Source organism: Alosa sapidissima, chromosome 9 (assembly GCF_018492685.1).
Source record: "Alosa sapidissima isolate fAloSap1 chromosome 9, fAloSap1.pri, whole genome shotgun sequence".
NCBI classification, from domain to species: domain Eukaryota; kingdom Metazoa; phylum Chordata; class Actinopteri; order Clupeiformes; family Clupeidae; genus Alosa; species Alosa sapidissima.
In genome coordinates this window covers 28,101,464-28,123,879 of record NC_055965.1, presented here as the reverse complement: position 1 = coordinate 28,123,879, position 22,416 = coordinate 28,101,464, and the positions used below count along the sequence as shown (strand labels likewise).

The 22,416-nt window shown below is 41.4% G+C and overlaps 1 protein-coding gene across 1 annotated transcript; it reads right to left on the bottom strand.

Annotated features, from left to right (window-relative positions):
• Positions 1–768: 768 nt before the first annotated feature.
• LOC121718512 lies at positions 769–20,225 on the bottom strand. The gene is made up of 10 exons (XM_042103522.1): positions 19,910–20,225; positions 18,820–19,560; positions 15,311–16,006; positions 14,348–15,055; positions 11,388–12,809; positions 8,114–8,818; positions 7,050–7,736; positions 5,888–5,944; positions 5,483–5,539; positions 769–1,243 (listed from the first exon to the last, which is right to left on the bottom strand). The coding sequence occupies exons 1-10, from the start codon at positions 19,935–19,937 to the stop codon at positions 1,095–1,097; spliced, it is 5,250 nt and encodes a 1,749-aa protein (XP_041959456.1). The 5' UTR covers positions 19,938–20,225; the 3' UTR covers positions 769–1,094.
• Between the last annotated feature and the right edge of the window lie 2,191 nt (positions 20,226–22,416).

The window sequence follows — 22,416 nt, the reverse complement described above, 5'->3', positions numbered from 1 at the left end:
AGTGCAGAATCTATTTATAGTTTTTATTCTGATTGTGCATTAAAACCTTCTGGTCTTGGCCCAGAATATAAAGATTACTAGGAGACCAAGGATAGTTGCAACCTTTTTCTCCAATCAGAAACAAGCTAGAGTGATGACATCACTGCATATGCTCAGTTGGATACCGCCCCCCCCCCGCAGATAAAAATCAAAGAGATTCCTGAGCTGCTCCAGGATTTATTGTGGAAACACTTGTTAAGGAATGAAAGTATTTATTTTCTTGAGCTTTGTTGTGTTCACTGTTGTTGTGATTCAGCTCACATATGGTTTACATGAGTGATATGTTAACTTTAAGCTAGTATGTTTAGACACACACACACACACAGACACACACACACACACAGACACACACAGACACACACACACACACAGACACACACACACAGACACACAGACACACACACACACACACACACACACACACACTCGTAACCCTCCAGCAAGACTTTTCAGCAGCATTAGATCTCGAGTCAGGTTTGGTGGGGTTTGTTTTACTCATTACAACCCACAAAAAGGACATGATTATTGACATGAATGATGTACACGTGACACTTTAGTTGTAAATGTAGCTGTAGCCTAAAACAGTGGAAGCCTGTTTCTGTGCATCTGTGTCTTTATCAGATTTTCTTTTATTTTTCTTTTGTGGAGTAAATGCTAAATTGCACCAACCCTAATCAGAAAAATCAAAAGCCACAAAATATGAATAAACTAAACAAGAACACGGGACAATGGTTTTATTTAGAAAGCTTTATTGTATGACTACAAGCACTTTGATCAGACAGCAATGCTAACAACTGTGCCTTCATGTAGGCTACTGAACAAGATGCAACCATTTTGCTTTTGCTCTCATTTTTCATGAGTTGAAAATAATATTTACGATTCCTTCTATGTGCACAAAATACTCCTCCTGATTTATTGCCTGATTTTATTTAATTAAAAGTTAGTAAGTGTAACGGAGGCAGACTGAGCTAGCATGCTAGTTCCCCGTGTAAATCCTCACAGCCCTAACCTTAAAAACGCTTCTAACCACTGAGTTGGAAGCCTGGGCTTTTAGCTCAGTGAGCCATTACTGAGCCAATCCCAGAGCTGGTAGCTGCTGACATCACAGAGTCTTGTTCTGAGGGGGCTTCAGATGCTGTGTCTGAGATGTTTGTGCCATAGGCTGAGCTCTCTGAAGTTATGTCAGACCTGTCATCTCCTCCCACTGAAAATAAAGATAGAGATTAAAACACCACCAACATTACTTCTAAGTTCTGCTATTTTTACAAAAAGGGGGTGAATTCACTAGTAACCCTTGTAGGACCCTGTAAGGAAACCCAGAAATGGAAAATCAAGGGACAATACGATAAACGAATGGATAAACGAAGAGGCTGCGGGTAGAGATTTCACGGGAATAATAGAGGATATGCAGAACAACAAGCCCCCAGTGCAGCCAGTACTTATGTTAACAGCGCACAGGGGTGGAATCAGAGTTGCAATTCAGAGTTGCGGGGGTGGAATCAGAGTTGCAAAAAATCCAAAAGATTCTGCTTGGCATCTGCTGTCTAGGGGCCTTGCCTGCTGCTTGGCATTTGCCATCCAACCCTTGATTTATTGCAGCCCTCACCCCGGACCAGCCATCTATGGAGGGCCTATGCGTGCTGAGGAATGAAGTGAAACCAACTGAGAGAGGGGCCCTGGGGCATGCAGCCCGTGTCCTGGCACAGGCATATACCGTAGCTGCACCCACTCCTGATAAGAGAACCAGTTTTGGCCACAACTTAGACTGTATGGTGATTTATCATGACTGGTGGTTTTCCTATCCAGAGACTCTGGGCTGCCCCCACCCTGCTCATTAATAAGACTAGTGGACATCTTGTTAGGGGGTGAATCATCTTGAGACAGTGGTTTTCGTATACAAAACTCTGTGTTGATTACCTCACCCTTTGGTACAAGTAAAAACTCAATTTTTTTTTTAGAGAACCTTGCTTGCTTACTTGTAACAGTTAACCCTTTTTCTTGTATACTAATAAAAATGAGCGACAATAAACGACAATGAGCGATATATTGGGCAAAGAAAGTCGACTTTAGTTTGTTTTTGTCCTGTTCTTGATTGCATTTTTATCCTTTTTATCCTCACTGCTACACCACTACTGAATTTTACTCAGGAGTAACCTGCCCATACCCAGAATGTGAGTCCTATCTGTATCTGAGTCAAAAATATACATATACTAGTCAAGTCAAGTCACTTTTATTTATAAGGCACATTTAAATACAACAGGAGTTGACCCAAAGTGCTTTACATAGCAAAAGAGAGGTTGGGCAAGACAGTTAATACATAGAAAGGGTCCCATACTAAACTATGTGTTGTCTATCAGGAGTGGATTCATTGTGAATGCCTCCTCATACTATAAGGCGCTGTGGGATATGGACGATCCCTTTGGTCTCTTTGCTCTGAAAAGTGGCAGAACCTACTGTATAGTGCTGACACCGGGTCATAAGCACAACCTGTCTGTCAATAGGCGAATAAAATAAAAGGTTAATACACCGAAATCATATTCAAACTTTAGTTGCAGTTTCCGACTGTCAAGAACCCAAAGCCTATACAAAGAGTAAAAAAAAAACCAAAGACTATACAATAAGTGAGTAAAATCAATGCCTAAACATCAATAAAGGAGTGGAGCGGCTTTGAAAGCCTCCTCCTATACACAGATTTGCAAACACAACCTGACTGTCACAAAGTGAATAAAGCAAACAGCATATAAAGAGACATGACCAATCTCCACAGTAACAGGAGTGTGGAGATCTCTACAGACCCTAGTAGCTGTGAAAAGTAGTGATTGTTCCTGTTCCCTAAACAACAATATTTAATCACAGTGATCGTTAACCAACTGTATGACCATTTGTTACTATTGATTGAACAACTTCCAATCCCAATATTTATCAACAATTTTCAACTATCCACTATTAAAAAGTCTTCAACAATGTTAAAGTGACCTAGTCATTGGTTCTTGGTTTTTCATAAAAATCTCTAACATTTATAGGGCCCTATTTTTGCAGTGGTGCATGGCGGAAAAGTCGTTATTTTCTTGCTGCAACGTTTAGTTTTGTATTTTGCACGTCTCGTTTTTAAACAATGCGCTAGGAGATGTGGCAATGAACAACCTAAGAAGTGGTCTAGCACATTGTCTAAAAATCGTTATCGTCCAATACCTAAAATACATTATGCCACTGACCAAGAGAAACCTGGACAGAAGTCCATGGCGAGTTGTTCATATGTTATGTTAAGAGCGCATTATCAACAGTGATATGGGCGGGTGCACAACGCACCATCCTTCTATCATCCATGAACATGCACCCTCCCACATCCATGCAAAACATTACAAATTACACGATTACAATGGGAAACATAGAATAAAGATATTACGAAATACATCTCACAATAAATAGTTATGGGTAAGGCTATTTGCACCCCTGGTACAATTAGCAGTGAATGCTATTCGTACCCTGGTGCAATAAGAAGTGAATTCTATTCGTACCCCGGTGCACACAGGAATGTGTCCTATTAGTATCCCGTCTGGTACAAATATCAATGCATGCTATTCGTATCCCGGTGCACACAGCAATGTGTCCTATTAGTACCCTGTCTGGTACAAATATCAATGTATGCTATTCGTACCCCGGTGCACACAGGAATGTGTCCTATTAGTACCCGTCTGGTACAAATATCAATGTATGCTATTCGTACCCCGGTGCACACAGCAATGTGTTCTATTAGTATCCGTCTGGTACAAATATCAATGTATGCTATTCGTACCCCGGTGCACACAGCAATGTGTCCTATTAGTACCCCGTCTGGTACAAATATCAATGTATGCTATTCGTACCCCGGTGCACACAGCAATGTGTTCTATTAGTACCTCGTCTGGTACAAATATCAATGTATGCTATTCGTACCCCGGTGCACACAGCAATGTGTTCTATTAGTACCTCGTCTGGTACAAATATCAGCAAGCAACATGTTTTTTGTTGTTGTTACATACTGTAACAGAGTGTGAATAGCTCAGCTGTGTAATAGACACTCTGAATAAGGTATGCTGTTTGCATCAATGCACAGTTAGAAGTGGATGCTATTCGTACCCTGGTGTTTATAGTACTGCATGCTATTTACATCCTGGTGCATGAAATAGCTAATTGTTGCAATGAAAACTTCCGTTTGAGAACCGAATTCTTGTTCAAATTGCGCGCCTTCTCTCCAGAGACGTTGGTACACATGCACACTCACTCTGCCAAAACGTATCACACGGGAATCGAACCCCGGGCTCCCGCGTGCCAGCACTTGCCTGTGACCACTGCACTATCTGCTATCTTCTTCAAGGAGTTGAGGTTTGCAGGCAAACTTATAGTTTACAGGCCTGAACGTCATATTCACGAAATGTCTGTTAGCTAGCAAACTAACGGTTATATGTGTTCACTGAACAAAGATTATGAAAATAAAACACAACTTTTCCATCTCAAATTTGATTTGAACAGATATTAGTGCTGAAACCGTTCAGAATTCTTCACTTTCTGCTGACGAAAAAACGAATGTCGGCCATGTTTTTTGGGCACGCGAGCAACATGTTTTTGTTGTTATGTAACAGGGTGTGAATAGCCCAGTTGTGTGGCCAAGACACTCTGAATAGTTATTCACCATCATTTGCAAATTGGTAATGATAGAGAGGCAAATATGAAGCACAGCTGAAGACACATGTCACGAGCTGTAAGCAACTCCTCTGCAGGATAAACGTTTTTTATTCAGTCATTCGAACATTATTGGGGTAAGTGTTGCTTTTTCCAAGGCTATGTTTTCGATGGTAACCCATTGTCAGTCAATAGTCAAAGTAATTAACTGTGTATTTACTGTTTTGTCGTTGACTGACACCAAGGTGAAGTTACTTTCACCCTGCCAATGAGTTCAAGTAATAGAGAAGTGCAAATGTGTGTAGGCTATACTACTCTATGCTAGGTTTTAGTAAAGCATGATTTAGTGGAAAAACTGTTCCATATGGTATCGCAAGCAGATTCCTTCAAATGTGCCACTGACTATTAAAATACCGTTGTTAAAGGGAATGACAGATGTCTTTCTCATTGGTTTAAATTATGTTACGCCCGAAACACACTCATGACTGTTTAAGAAACCTAGGAACGCCCGACGTTTGATAATGAAAACACTTCAAATGTGGACTGGACATCCCACTAAATTTAAATAAACTTTTGATTAGTGACCGTGCATTTTAGACCACGAAGATAGAGCCCATAATCTATAATCAATATATCGCTATTCTTAATTTTGTTAAACCACTTCCAATTCTAGTATTCTCGTTTGTTAAATAAGCTCCAAATGTAGAGCATAGGTGTTCTGGGGTTTCTGGTAAATTATAAGTCACTCTGTCCAATGACTCTATGTCCATGCCATACTCACTTTGTGGTGGAGTGTCCATGCTCTTGGCTAGCTCTATGTCAGACCTGTCATCTCCCACTGAAAATAATGATAAGCATTAAAAAAATGAACATCAAAACAAGTTCTCCATTTTTTACAATAAGGGGATGAATTCACTGGATATTTTCAGCTAACTTTAATCTTAGCGATTGTTAAACAACTATGTTTGCTTCTATGCATTTATTTTCTATTACTGTTTACTTTTGTTTATGTAAAGCACATTGAATGACCTCTGTGTATGTGGCCAGACTCTCTGTACATTATGAAATGTACGAGAGTCTGGTAGGACCAGGCTCAATTCTAGTATCCTTGTTTGTTAAAGGAGGTCTAAATAAAGGTGTTTTGTGGTTTCTGGTAAATGATCAGTGACTCTGTCCAATGACTCACTTTGTGGTGGAGTGTCCATGCTCTTGGCCAGCTCTATGTCAGACCTGTCATCTCCCACTGAAAATAAAGATAAGGATTAAAACAAGTTTTTCATTTTTTACAATGAGGGGATGAATTCACTGCATATTTTCAACCACCTTTAATCTTAATGATTGTTAAACCTCAATGTTTGCTTTTATTTGCTATTACATTGCACATTGAATGAGCTGTGAATGAAATGCGCTATATAAATAAACTTGACCTGACTTGACCATGTGACCAGGACTGCTATTTGTTACTGTTACTTTTCTTTAACTCATTGAGTAATATTACGTTTTTAGCTTTTTTTTTTTTAATTACGAAACTAGACACTCTAATACACCTTATATGTGATTTTGGGAACTCTGTGATGAATGGAAATGAAATATATGACGATCGTGAAACTCATGAAAACGCACAATCTGGACATTTTATCATAACTTGGTTGCCGCTTTGGGTCGAATCAGTGACGCATGCACGTCAGGTCAAAACCAGGCCATTTTCGTGGGTCTATCACTAGGTGGCAGTCTCGCCAGATCTCGCTGATCACTTCCCAGAATGTTTACACAAGTAAGTAACAGGCAACACTTCATATTTCATGAAAGACGTTATATCTCCATTTCTAAAAAAAAACATGAAAACTAGCCACTGTTTAGCTCGGGATTTCTCAGGAACAGAGGCGTGTAGAAATGCACGGTTTGCACCCATTGAGAGCTTAAAGTCTCACCTTTTAATCGAGCTATTCTACGTGTCCATAGCTATAACACAGAATATGCTGTGGCTGTACAAAAATCATCAACAATGGTCTAGATTGCTGACACTCTAGGACAAAGCTCCCGAAAACAGCTTGGCATTCAATGAGTTAAACAACTTCCAATCCAAATATAAATTTCACAATTTCATACTCACCTAGTGGTTCTTGATTTTTCATTAACATCTACAACCTTTGTAAAAGAATCTTTACACTTATCTTGAACAAATCAATATTTACGAAATTCAAAAAATTGTCAAACCACTTCCAATCCTAGTATTCTCGTTCATTGAACAGCATCTAAATAAAGACCACAGGTGTTTTGTTGTTTTCTGGTGTTTTTTAAGCGACAACAGTAAGTGAACAGTGATTCTATGCCCATTCCATACTCACTCTGTGGTGGAGTGTCCATGCTCTTGACCAGCTCCTGCTCCTTTATTCGGTCAGCAAGCTGCTGCACCTCCAGCCTCCAGTTCTCAGGCTCCACCTCACCCATCCTGCTGCCCAGCTCTTCAGCGTCAAAATGGCTGCCGCCGGTCAGAGCCACCGCCTCCTCGATCTTCCTCAGAACCTCGGTCCAGCTGCTCTCACTCACCATCTCCACGTATCTGTTGCCGCTCTTCTCCAAGAGCCAGTGCAGGGGCCCGCCCTCGCTCTCGATGTACTGATCCGGGGTCCATCCTGCTGACGAGTAAAACACCACAATGTTGTGCTGCCAGACGGCCCTGCCGCCAACGAGCTCCAGGTGCTCCTGGATCTCTCTCCGCCACGTCTCGGAAAAGGGCAGGTCCATGCACACGGCCGTTAGGAACGCGTGTGGGCCCGGAGCACACACTGACATGCCGGACGCCATCTGTCTCCTGGTCTGCTCCAGAGCCTTCCTGCATGGGGTCATTGTGACGAACGGCATCGTGATCTGCTTCCCACCGTACTCCCACCGTCTCGTCGGGCAATCGATGGGGTCTTGGCCGGTATCGGAGTTGTCGTTGTCGTCTTTGCTTTCAGTGCCGTGGGCTGATGTGGATTTCTCTTTGTACTGCAGGAACATCACACGGACCTCTGAGAGAGGCGGAGTTTCACCTGAAATGAAATATACGTTGTGTGTCTTCACTGTACAGGGCAATGGAAGAGCTACTACTGAAGGGGCATTTATGCAATGATATACTTGAATAATATGACATCGTGAACGTCAGGAATCATTATGTCATAAAAGTGATGTAACAAATGTAGTGGAGTGAAAAGTGAAATGTTTCCCTCTGTCACTTGTGTAAAGTGTCACCACTGTATATTAAAACTCAAATTTAAATGTGTATCCACCTATTTCCGGTTACTTCCTTACTTGTCCACTTATTTTGGTGAACACAAGTACTTTTCTTAACAAAATGACAATTAATCACATAGTTAACCATTTAACATAGTTTTCAACTTGCCCATAGTGAATACGTTAAACCACTCACCCATGACAAATTTAAAAGTAGCGTCCTGTCTGTAAGCTTTTGCCTCTCTGTCCTCCACTCTTGTAGTGAGGTGACTCCTCTTCTTCTCCACTTCCTGTAGAATAGTTGTGTCAACCTCAAAGTGACGTCCACCATTTCCTGCTACCATCTCCTCTATCTTCTCCAGCAGCTGTGTGACCTGATCTTCTGATCGAGACTGATTGTTGAGGACATGATATCTGTTTCCACACTTGTCAACAAGCCAGTGCAGGCTCTCTCCTTCACACTCAATGTATTGCTCAATGGTGGTGTCTCCCAGCCAGTCTCTATCTGTGAACAATACCACGATATGACTCCAGACTCTTTCACCGAGAAGCATCAAGTGGTCCTGAATATTTTCCCAAGTTTTCTTCATGAAGGATTCCTTCACAGACACAACCACTAGGAGGGCATGTGGTCCTGGAGGACACAGAGACACACTGCTCACAATCTCCTGTTTGGTGAGCTCAGGAGTGTCTGAAAAGTGGAGTCCATTCCACCATCCCGGCGTATCAACGATAGTCACCAGTCTGCCTATCACCTCAGCCCGTCTCTCGGCACACCGCACTGTTTTCGTTTTATCGTCAAACACATCTTTGCCAAGGATGATATTTCCAGACGAAGTCTTTCCAAAGCCTCTGCAGCCGAGCAGCACAACCCTTAACTCTTTAAGAGGAGGTGCTTCGCCTGTGAAATACATTAAGATGTTTATCAATTAATCCTACAGATGTCTGGCTTGTCTGCTACCTGCATTGTTCCATGCACCCCTTTACCGATGACGTGTGGTTGGGTACCCATTCCATTTCATTAAGTGAATTAATTAAGTTACTTGCCAGCTTAGTTTTAGGGGATTGAAACTGAAAGTGTGGTTCAAATATTTGGCTTTTGAATTGAACTGTTTTTGAGTGAATGCATTGCATTGAAAAATAACTGAAACACCAATGTTTATCAAGTAATGGGGTCATTACACGTCAATTCAACCAGGGCCCACGCACTTAGGTCTCATTCTGAAAAAAATTATCAGGTGTACCTATGTTACCCAGGAGACACACTGTAAATGTCAATACTTTCCAAGATACAGACAGTTTTACAGGGGGAGGGGGGTGTCGATTTTGTTCTGCCTCTTTTTTTTGTCAAAGTTCACAAGCCCATAGCGCAAGAAAGAACTAAACCATGCAGGAGGCTCAAATTTTGTATGCTGGTACATAAATAGGAATAGTCTATAGCAATATAGTCATGTTTGGTCTGGATGATCCTGCATGTTCATAGCTGTCCCTCAGAGTTGATCAAAATTTTATTTGAGTTTTTGGCTGGGCTCTGTTTAGGCCTTCAGAAGACATATTTGTACTCAACATAGGCTCTTGATTTATGTTCCTTATTGAGAGAAGTAGAAACACTCTCACAAAAAGCTATGAACAGACCTCACAAGTCTGAAAAATCATTTTGGTTCTAATTTTCAGAGCACCAAAACACCTTGTGGGAATATACAAAGACTTTTTATATTTTTTTCTTTATTCTCCATGATCCCTTCTTTTTAAAAACACCAATTTGACTTGTCTTATGCAAATCATCTTTTTTACTTTCGACCCTTAACATGGGCAAAATGCACCATTGAAAAATCAATATGTTTCGTATAGAGTTACCACAGGTTACTCTATACAACCACAGGTGGCACTGTGGTAACTATATATAAAACATATTGATATGTTTTATATTAAGAGCCTATGTTGAGTACGTCTTTGAAAGGCCTAAACAGAGGCCAGCCAAAAACTCCAATACAATGTTTATCAACTTCGAGGGACAGCTATGACCATGCAGGATCATCCAGACCAAACGTGACAATTTTGCCAAATACTATTCCAATTTATGTACCAGCATGCAAAATTTGAGCCTCCTACATGGTTTAGTTCTTGCGCTATGGGTTTGTGAACTTTGACAAAAAAAAAGAGGCAGAACAAAATCGACACCCCCCTCCCCCTGTAAAACTGGTTGTATCATGGAAAGTATTTATCTTAAATGAAAGTAATTTGAAATGTCTCCTGAGTAACATAGGTACACCTGGTAATTTTTTCAGAATTTTATGAAACCTAAGTGTGTGGGCTCTGGTTGAATTGACGTGGAATGACCCAATGCATATTTCCTGATATTTTCAGTAGGGCTGTGTATTGGCAAGAATCTGGCGATACGATACATATCACGATACATGGGTTACAATTCAATATATTGCAATATATTTCAATACTGTGCGAAAGGCGATAAAGTCTAACTTTAGAAAAACTTATATTATAAAGAAGACACCATCATATGCATAAAATGTATAGTAAGTAAAAACTGTTTTCTTTAGACAAACAATTCAGTACACTGTACAGTACAGTTCTGCCTATGTCATTAAGAATATAAAGTGATTGCATGTGAACTATTGAAAAAAAAAAATCAATATTATGTTTTTGAAAAAAATCAAGTATTGCCGATATTCGATTTTAGCAATATTTTCTTACACCACTAATTTCCAGTAAATAGTTCAAACGTATTTCTCTTGGATATTTGTTTATGTCATTGGGTATTGGATACTCATGTGTCTGATAGTCGGTAATGGTTAAAATGTGAAAGTGAAAGTATTCCATACTGATTCATGGTTAAGTATGATATTCCATTTGTTGCTTATTACAATGATAATATTAATAACTATTTAACAATTTTAAAATAGTAAGGTAACTATAAAAACTAAATTTGATTTAAGATACAGAAGGCATTTGAATGCATTCAGTGATTTACTTTTATTTTGCCATATAGTCACTTTATTAGCCTGGAGGACCAGACCCAATCTGAAAGATTAAGGGTCTGGCCACGACTAACGTAATGGCCCAACTCGAGGGGCGGCATCAAGCACGCATTTGAAAATCTCACTGCACACAATTGGTTAACACTATACGATCAATGTTAACTGACTGATTCCGGACTTCGACGCAATTGGATAACACTACGTCTGTCATCTGTTTAGCTTGCTTCTGGCTCATTAACGAACACCACTAACCACTCGGTGAGTTGCACAGTTTTGAAAACGAACGTTAAGGACTGTTTTAAGGACATGTTTGTGCATGCCTGTAGCCAGCCCCTCTGAAGCAGTCAAAGCCGTTTCTAAACGAGTCAAAAAGTCCACGACTCAAAGTGCTAAATACCGGAATTGTCCTTTAACATTACAAACAATAACATAGGAGAAAAATGCAGTATGGACAATACAGTATAGAATACTCACGTTTCAGAGATCGGAGAAGTTGCTGTTGTTTCTCAACCTTCATCATTCTCTCTTTTGCAGACTCTTCCTGTTTCTTCCTCCTCTTCAGGGTTTCCTCCACTCTCTTTGTGTCCATCTCAAAGTGACGGCCCCTATTTCCTGCCACCATCTCTTCAATTTTCTCCAGTAGCTGTGTCACCTGTGTGGCATCTTCTTTATTGTGAGTGTCGAGAACGTGGTATCGGTTACCACATTTCTCAACTACCCACTGCAGGGCCTGTCCTTCACTCTCTATGTACTGCTCAATGGGTACGGCTCCCATTAAGTTCTCTTGAGTGAACAGCACCATGGTGTGACTCCAGACTCTCTCACTGAGAAGCTCAACATGTTTCACAGTGATGATCCTGTCTTGCTCTTTTAAAGAATCAGTTTGACTTAAAACCAGTAGGACAACATGTGGGCCTGGAGGACACAAAGACGCACTGAGCACAATCTCCTGTTTGGTGAGCTCTGTGGTGTCTTTCAAGTGACTATTCTTCCACCATCCTGGTGCCTCTACCACAGTGACCTGCCTGCCTGCTACTTCTCCCCGTCTCTTCATAGACAGAGCTATTGCTCTGTTCACGTCAAACTCCTCTCTGCCCAAGATGGTGTTGCCCGCTAAGCTCTTAGATTTCGTTCTCTGTCCCAGCAGCACAATCCTAAACTCTGGCAGGGTGGGCACGTCATGAACTTGAGCCAGCGCCTTGTTCTTCTGTCTTTGCTTCTCCACCTGCACTGCTCTCTCTCTGGCTCTCTCATCCTCCTTCCTCCTCTTTTCTTGGACGTCTTCCAGTCTCTCTGCATCAATCTCGTAGTGAGCACCACTCTTTCCTGCTACCATTTCGTCGATCTTGTCTAGCAGCTGTGAGACCTGACCGCTATCGGCCATATTGTGGTTGTTGAAGACGTGGTACTGGTTCTGGCATTTCTCTACCACCCACTGCAGGGCCTCTCCTTCACTCTCTATGTACTGCTCAATGGTCGTGTCTCCCAACCAGGCTCCATAGATGAACAGCACCATTGTGTGACTCCATACTGTTTTGCCGAGAAGCTCCACGTGTTCTTGAATAGTTTGTCTCTGTTGTTCAGTAAAGCAACTATTGGCCCAAATGACCAGGAGGAAAATGTGAGGTCCCGGAGGACACAGAGACACACTGAGCTCAATCTCCTGTTTGGTGAGCTCAGAGGTGGCTTCGAGAGAGGCAAGAGGATGCCATCCTGGAGGCTGGACAACAGTGACCCGTCTGCCGGATACTTCTCCCTCTCCCTTCACACACTGAGGTGTTTTTCTCTTCAGGTCAAACGTTTCTCTGCCCAGGATGGTGTTGCCTATTGCACTTATCTGAAGACACCCCTTTCCCAGTAGCACAATCCTGAGCTCTGAAAGTGGTGGTTCACAACCTGTGGAAAGTTGTGTAAAATAGTGGTTAGATGCAGAGTGCACAGCTTAAAGGTACACTATGCAGATTTAGGTGTTTTTGGCAACTGTAGAGCTCCCTCTAGAGTCATGATTTATTTATATTTTAGGTAGGTGAATTAATCCTCTATTACAAGTTTGTTGGCTTTGTAAATGTTATATTAAGGTGAAAATCTTGCATAGTGTACCTATGTTAATATATATTTTTAATATTTAAAAAAACAAACAAAGAGTAGTTGAAGAGGCCAAATGCCAAAACTTGCAGCATTAGCGAAAGTGAAACTACATTTATACAGCTGCCTTGTAAATTCGATCCGCTCCAATATTTAAAGGGCAGTAGTTTTTGTGTAATCCTGATTCCAGACAGAGAAACAAACCAACTGCACTGAAAACATAACGATCAAGGGAACAGAGATATGTGACTGCCTGTACGAACACTGGATTACGGACCCCAGGAGGTGTGAAGATATTTTTGTGTATCGAGAGAATGTGCGCTCATTTTACTAAATCGTGCACGCGTTTTACTAAATTGTGCACTCATTTCACTAAATTGTGCTCTCAATTTAGTAAAACTTGCGCACGTTTTAGTAAAACGTGTGCACGTTTTACTAAATTGTGAGCACGATATACTAAATTGAGAGCACAATTTAGTAAAATGAGTGCACAATTTAGTAAAACGTGCGCACGTTTTCTGGATATATACCAAAAAATATCTTGCAATGACACCTCCTGGGCTCTGTAATCCAGTGTTCGTACAGGCAGTCACATATCTCTGTTCCCAGGCACCTCCGTACTGGATTCATACTGTTTCTTCAAAATTACTGAGTTAAACATGCATAGAGTGTCTCATACGGATCCAGTTCATGTTGCACAGCACTTGTATGACATTTTGAGTCTGTTAAAAGATGCTCTAATGGATGTTGGCTAACATCACTTCTGTTGACGTTCAAACAAAACAGAGAGCTAGCTCACTACTCCCTTCTTCTCCCTCCCATGCTCCTAAACGCGCATCTCGCCGGTGATTGATTGGAACAGTATTTTTATGGTCCAGACTGGACCAGGTTGTTATTGTTGCTGTTTTTGGAGCCTGGACTGTCCACAGAGACCACATATTTTTTGAGGTGTGTTCAGGGCACAGGCAGCTAGCGGATGGTGAGGTGATGTTTGTTGTATGTGACAAAAATGTTTTAGCTTAGAAACCACATACAGTAACATCGCTAAGAGCACCTTTAAGATGCACAAACTGCCCCATAGCTTTATAGCCACCTGGCGGGAAAATTCGAGCTATGTAGCACTGTTTTTTTTACAAACAAAAAAAAACAGCACTTGACCGACACCGAAACCGTACCATGGCCCAAAAACTGTTATACATGAACCCACTGAACCGCGGGCACTCTGAACCATTGCATCCCTACTAGAATCAAGGTTTTTGGGCTCTTTGCCAGAATGCTTGTGGGCGTCCCTCTCCAAACACATTAAGAGAACAAACATAGTTATAAGTTGTTAAAATGCCCCGACTCACTTTTCAGAACTTGTAGCTGCCGTCTTCGTTCCAGTACCCGTGTCATTCTTTTTTTCGCCTTCTGTTCTGCTGTCCTCTTCACTTCCTGTAATTCATTCAGGCGCTTACTGTCCATTTCAAAGTGACGCCCTTCGTTTCCAGCCACCATCTCTTCGATCTTCTCCAGCAGCTGTTCCACCTGATCAACTGTCCAGTCCTCATTGTTGAATGTGTGATACCTGTTGCCACATTTCTCTACTAGCCACTGGTGGAAGCCTTCCTCTTCACTTTCAATGTACTGCTCAGTGGTTGTGTCTCCGAGCCAATCCCAACGAGTGAACAGCACTATGGTATGACTCCAGACACTTTCTCCAAGAAGCTCCAGGTGTTCCTGGATGATAGTTTTGATGTTTTTTGGCATAGAATCAAATACACGTATGACCAGCAAGACAGCATGTGGTCCTGGAGGACACAGACACACACTGAACGCAATCTCTTCTTTAATTAGCTTATGAGTGTCGCTGAGAGTGCTCTTTCTCCACCAGCCCGGGGCCCTGACCACAGTGACCTGTCTGCCTGCTACTTCTCCCTGTTTCTTCACACACCGAGTTATTTTTCTGTCCAGGTCAAACGTCTGTCCACCCAGGATGGTGTTTCCTGATGAACTCTTCCCAGATGCTTTGTGTCCCAACAGCAAAATTCTGAACTCTGAGAGAGGAGGAGAACTGCCTGTAAGATACAAATGTATGGCAATGTTTAAAATCCTTAAAATGTATGGCAATGTTAATAAAATTCTTAAAATGTATGACAATGCTTAAAATGTATGGCAATGTTTAAAATGTATGACAATGTTTAAAATGCTTAAAATGTATGGCAATGTTTAAAATTCTTAAAATGTATGACAATGCTTAAAATGCTTAACATTTATTTTTAGGCCCACAACACCTAGATTGTAATGGGGAAGTCACATAATCATAAACTTACTTTTGAGAGACTGGAGATATTTTCTTTGCTTCTTCACCTTCATCAGTCTGTCTGTTATCCTCTGTTCATGTTCTGTCTTCTTTTCCTCTGGTCTCTTCCCGTCAAGTTCATAGTGACGGCCACCATTTCCTGCGACAATTTCCTCAATCTTGTCCAGCAGCTCGATGACCTGAGTCCTATTTCTCTTGTTGCTGTTGTTGAGGATGTGATACCTATTGCCACATTTCTCAACCAGACCCCTATGCAGGCTCTCTCCTTCACTCTCAATGACCTGTTCAATCGATGTGCCTCCCAGCCAGTCCCCACGGGTGAAGACCACCATGGTGTGACTCCACACGCCCTCACCAAGAAGCTTCAAGTGTTCTTGCATGTTTGTGCACTCTTCTTTGGGGAAAGACAGAGCAGCAGAAATGACCAGAAGCACAGCATGTGGTCCTGGAGGACACAGTGACACACTATAGCCCATCTCCTTTTTCGTCACATTAGGAGTATCGTTGAATGTTTTGGTGTATCCCGGAGCCTCGACCACAGTGACCTTCCTGCCTCCTACCTCTCCCTCTCTCACCACGCAGCTCGCTGTCAGGTTGTTCACTTTAAACTCGTCTTTGCCCAGGATGGTGTTTCCTGTTGCACTCTTTCCAGATTGTCTGTACCCAAAGAGGACAACTCGGAACTCTGAGGGTGGATGTGCATCACCTTATAAAAGAAAATATTGAAAATATTGTAAGCTAGGGTTATTAACAATTTATAAAACGTAGAATGAGTGAGAATGAGTAAGAAAAAAACAACTGCAGTAAAGGAATTAACTAGGACCAGAGTGGGACACTTCATTTGACCAGAAAATGCCAAGTTACAGGGTTTAAAGTGTTCAGGCACTGTGCCTGAATTCGGGTGTGAGCTGGTATACTTAAGATTTGAAAAAAGGGCAATGAGACTACAGTATACTGTATATGACCTCATAAATGTGTGATAACTTTAGGCACAGACATTTCAATTGCTTTAAGCCCTGAAGTTAATCCAGCGGCCCTTGGGGGTGGGGGGGTTATCAGAGTACATCACATGCCTATTACTACACCAGTGTTTCCCCTACAGTGTATTTAACAGCGGCGCAGCGCCGCCGCTGGATTTTCAGCGCCTCTGCAACATAATATCACGAGATTCACTTAACACACTGTAAAAGCACAACGGCCAACGTCATCTCGAAATTGTTTTCTGAAAGTCTTGAGTAAGTTAAGTGCATCAAATCCGCACTTAGCCTCTCATTATTCAGGACATATATGCGGCATGATGTGTCAGGTGATTACAAGCCCAAAGACAAGTCTGCAGCCCATATGGCTAGCCTACGTTCTGAACACGGTTACATTGTTTAGCTATCCGACTGATGGGGTCTTGCTCCGCCACAGTGTAGCCTATGGTGTCATCGTTCACTTGTAGGTTACACAATAAATAGCCTACTTATAGGCCTGGTGACAATAAAAAATGATATTAGTTATATTTCATCACGAAGCTGTTTGTATGCCGTGAATTCGCTTGTAGCCTATGCCATATGTTAAGCTTGAGCAATTCCTCTGATCCAAAGCCTGCTTTGACACATTGACACTAATGTGAAACATGCATCCTCCTCTCCTAGCCTACATCAAATAAAAGAAACCAATTCATGATTACCGAAATTAATTTAACATGGGGGGGGGGAAAGTTTGTTGCGATTTAGCCTACTGTTGTGATGCGGTTCTTTCTGCTGATTGGATTTACGTCCGGTGTCGTCAACTCTGAGAACTCTTGCTCCAGCTGACAATTTTATCCAGAGAGCTGATTTCCCAAAGATGAGCCTCCATCAACATTCAACGACAAATTATTAAAACGTAAGTAATGCAATAGAGTAAACCAATGTGCTACAAGGTGTATGGTCTTAACGTTAATTGTAGCCTAGACTTGTAACGTTAGCGTAGGGCTACATGTAATGTTTGCATGGGAAAGCTAGGCGAACACAGTCTAGGCCTGTTTAAACTTTCTGATAGTTAAAGGAAATATGAGCATATGTTGGCATATACGTATAGCCTAAATTCTGTCCACTTAGCTATAATAGGCTATCACAAACAGACCTTTTCTACGTTTGCGGCATTAGACATAGGAGCCTACATTCTCTTATCAGAAAGACGTGTTCTCATAACTTCAGCGTTCTCTTGACGGTGAGACGAACGGTCGCACTTCAATCAAGTAGCCTAGGTCCTTTTCGAGTTAATTGTGAGTGAGTTGTATGGTAACTGTGGGAGTGATGTAGAAGAAAAGTGAGTATTTACTTTTTTATACGTGGGTTTGTTGTTTTGGGACTGAGAAATAGACTACAAGGAGAGCATCTGGCTACGTGCATGCGTGTCAGCATTAATGGCCCCCCAACAATTCAATTCAATTACCAAAGAGCCTTAGAGATGTTCTTTGAAAAGCCCAGAAAAATTAAGTGCTCGCAGATTGGGTGTGGCCTTTGCCATTAAGACAAATTTAAATAAATTGTAAATAATCTTTTTCTGGGTTGTGCCATTTCATTTTTCTTCTATCATTTTTAACCAATAATGTAAAAGAAAGCTGAAAATGTCCACAAAAGAAACACGAAGGTATGATATATATAAAAAAAAAAAAAAATGCGCAACAACCCCCCCCCCCCACCCCACCCCCCAGTAATAGCACCGCTGCTGGAAAAATTTCTAGGGGAAACACTGTACACTATCTGTAGGAGAGATGGGTAAAGGGGGTGATGGGATGTGTCTTTACAGAATAGTGGCTAATAATGCACAAGACTGCAGACTGGTAGCTATATGCATCAGAGTGGATTTGGAAATAATTTCCTTCAGAAACATTAGGAGAAAAAAATATGACTTGAATACTTACCAATACAAAGCCATTTTATTTCTGCACATAGCGCAGCCTACCCGAACTAGGCAAAATAGTGTCTAGGCTACCACATAACAGGCTACCACCGCTACTCTAGTTTCTCTCAACAGGGCTACTTGCTCACTGAAACTGAACATCTGACCTTCCATGTGAGGAGGAGGGCCCAACACACATTTTATCAATATTTTGTTTTCATGGGCTTTTGAGATCTGGGGTTATTACCTTACAGTACAATTAATTGGGCAATTCCATGCAAAAGGACAATAACCTCCACCATCATCAAACATGTTCTAAATGCCTTTTTAAAAAAATCCGATACCGCATGGCGCAGTCCACTTCACTGTGATCACATAATTCAGGTATTGCCACTGCTCCAACACTGAAAGGCACTGTTAGAATCCTTGGATCAAGCCAGGTTCAACGTAACATATTCCACTGTCTGCTCACGTTGGTGACAGCACCAAAGCAACCACACTTCGCAGTTCCTCAATGCATTCTAGTTCATAGTTTACCCACCTCTTATTTTACCACTACATCAACTATACTGATATCAGTAAAAGACATTTCACCCTACTGTTCAACACCTCCTGAAAAGAAAAAAGTACCAGACATAAACTCACGCTTCAGTGTCTGGAGGTGTTTTCTTTGCTCCTCCATCTTTGACACTCGTGTCTGGGCTCTCTGTTCTTCGTTCTTCTTCTTCTCCTGTATTTCCTTCAGTCTCGTCCTGTCCACCTCATAGTGTTGGCCAGAGTTGGACGCTACCGTTGCCTCTACCTTCTCCAGCAGCTCTGTGACTTGAGTGTCATTTTCGGTCGTGCCCTGGCCACCAGCCCGCTTCTTGTTGTTGCTAAAGACGTGATATCTATTCCCACACTTCTCCAGCAGGTGCATGAGATTCTTCCCTCTTCCCTTGAGGTACGCCTGAATGCTGGTGCCTCCCAGCAGGTCTCCACAAATGAACAGCACCATGGTATGATTCCATGCCCGCTCGCCAAGAAGCTCCACGTGTGTCTCAACAATCTTTCTCCAATATCTGGTGTGATTATCTGTGTGATCCACACATAAGACCAGTAAGAAAGCATGTGGACCTGGTGCACAGATGGAGTTGCTGAGCACAATCTCGTCTTTGGTTATCTGAGGAGTGTATGCCAGGCCAATATTGGGAAACCAGCCTGGAGCCTCGACTACAGTGACCTGTCTGCCTGCTACTTCTCCCTGTCTCTTCACACACTGAGCTGTTCTTGTCTTCAGGTCAAACTCCTCTCTGCCCAGGATGGTGTTTCCTGATGAACTCTTCCCAGATCCTGTCCCCCCCAGAAGTACCACTCGTAGGTCAGGGAGTTTTGAAAAGTCTTTTTCTGTTGCAGAAAGAAATTGAGTTTTTTTATGTACAATATGGAACATCCTTTACTTCAAATGGAGTTATCTACAGAACTAACACTTTAAATACACTATGGTCAGTATGGTCTATGATTTATAAAAAAAATAAGCAATGTGCAATTCTTATATTTCCAACAGATGGTGTCTTAATAGTCAAAAATGCAAGTAGGTCTATGCATTAAAAAACAGTTCAGCTGAATCTAACCCAGCAACATAGTGACTTTAATTGTGTGTTTGCTTTTCAGGAAAGGAATAGCACAATTGTAGTCTTGTGATTGCAGTGAGAACAAACAGTTGGCTAAATAAACAGCTAATAAAATAACCTACCCTTAAGAATGCATGCTTCGGCAGCCATCTTGCTCCTTCTCTCTCTCTGTCAGTCCACGAACCAGCCTGTGCTGGCAACTCTGTGTTGAAAGCACGACACAATCCTTCTGGAGATGAAGCTGCTGTAGGCCAACTCTCTGTTAACAAAGTGCATGTATTTCATGTCAAACTTCACACACAGGTCTTCATTGAAGCACACAGCCATTAAAACTACAGCCGTTTCAACATATTGTAGGCTAGGTGTGTCAAAGTGCAAAGATTAGATACGGTGACACGGTGACACGGCTGGCACACACTCTTAAAACGAATGTGTTGAAAACAACACAACTTGCATTGTTTTTAACACATTATATGTGTCCAGATAGGGACAACACAGTTTGTGTTGTTTCCTTTTTTATTTGTTACACAATATGTGTTGACAATAACACAACTTGCGTTGAAAACAACACATCTTGTGTTGATTCTGAACACACCCCTGTGACAACAGATTTGTTCTATGAGCGCAGCCTTGGCCATATGCAGTTTTACTGTCACTGTTTAGAACTAAAACAGTTGTGTACAGGGCGTAGTTGTAGTAGCGTCTAGGGGAAACAAGGTATGCTTACACTGGCCTACTGACTATCTGCATTAAAGATCAACAGACTGCACAGCAAAAACTAAATTGTGCAGTTTATTACACACACACACACACGTGAAATATAAACCTATGCCATTTTCTGTGATATAAATCTAATATTGACCATGCTAAGAAGAAATTAAACTTGCCTATAATACTCACCCCAGATTACACTGGCAAACTGTAAGGTAAATAGCCCCAGGCAAAGGTAGGATTGTAGCCAGCAACCCTCTTCCACAAGAATGTTGAACTCTGGACTCAAGTACGGTAGGAGAGGCTAGCTTTGCTCTGGCATGCAGGAACTTCCAGTATTTTCTCTGAGACCATTGATGTAGCCAATGTATTATTTGCCATGTATGCCAAACTAAATGCACATTCACTGCATAGACCAAGTGTACTGAGTGGGCTCTCTATGTGTTTAGTTCAATAAATTGAAAGTGGGACTGTGTGTACGTTTGTCAAAATATGTTATGTGTGTGTGTGTAGCTCTACTACTTGTGTTGCTCAAATGAAACGGGCATGAGCCATACCCAAATATTTTCCCCATCGGCCCAAGTGTGTTTACATCAACCTCACAACGCCGTCACACCTGGCCGATCATGACCCATAGATGTGTTTTAATGACCAAACTGGATGTGAAGTAGTCAGGGGGGACGTATTACACAAAATAAAAGAACCCTGTGGTTCTTTCCAATTCCAGAGCTGGTAGCTGCTGACATCACAGAGTATTGTTCTGAGGGGGCTTCAGAAGCAGAATTACATCAGCCCATAACTAACTAGTCCATTAACCTAAAGCTAACTAATTAAAAAACGTGTAATTATTATTAGAATATAGACATTCAAAGAATAAATCATTAATTTACATTTTACTTACTTTTACTTAAGTAGGGTTGTCATGGTGGTACATCTACTTTGATTAGATACATATTTCTCTGGTTATTTGTACTTTTACTTAAAGGAACCATATGTAAGAAAAATATTTCAATTAATAATAAAATGGCCCTGATATATCACTAGACATTAAGAAATCATGTTCATTTCAAATACTTATATCACTGACAACAGTAGTCCGGCCAGGATATTGTCATTTAAAAAGAGAAGTTGCAGCCCTCAACTGATGTTGATGTTGTGTTTTGTCATCTCATGTTGTGTTTTGGCCTGATGCGCCACCCTCCACCTATCTACTAATCACGAAGTCAGTAGTGTTTCGCCATCAGGTTTGGCAACCTCGAGTCAGGGGGGAGGGGGAGGGGATACACCGCTCTTCAGTATTTTGAAAGTGATTGCAGTACCAGTTTTGGCCACAATCTTACGTATGGTTCCTTTAAGTACTGCATTTCAGTACTTCTTCCACCACTGGTCATTGAGGATGTCTCATTTACCTAATTGCAACCAGAGGAGGCGAGAATGAGGAGAGAGGAGAGAGGCGAAAGGGACAATACTTGAGTAAACACGAGAGCATCCTACGCAGAAGCGTTTTCAGTCGGAATTCTGCGATTGGTCCAAGCTGTCAAGGTGATCTATCACTCTATCAACTTTTGGTTTCCAACAAGTTTGTAGGGATTTATTAGCGACAATAAATTTGTAGATAGTCCAAGAAAAGATGCTGGAATTATCATGAACTACTGTACCAGGCAAACTTGTTTTTTTTTTAAGTTCATGCTTGTTTTGTTCACACATTGTATAATAACTATTCATTCATTGCTGGAGAACTAGCAAACATTACCTCATTATCAGGTTAATAAGTGGGAAGGGTCCATGTTTATATGACATTTTTAGGCTTTGGTATAAGTTCATATTCTCTGCAATTTCCATTTCTGTTTATTCTAGCCTAAGAGGTGATGTGCCGCAACAGTAATTGATGTCTCTTTAAAATTATGTTTAATTTCTC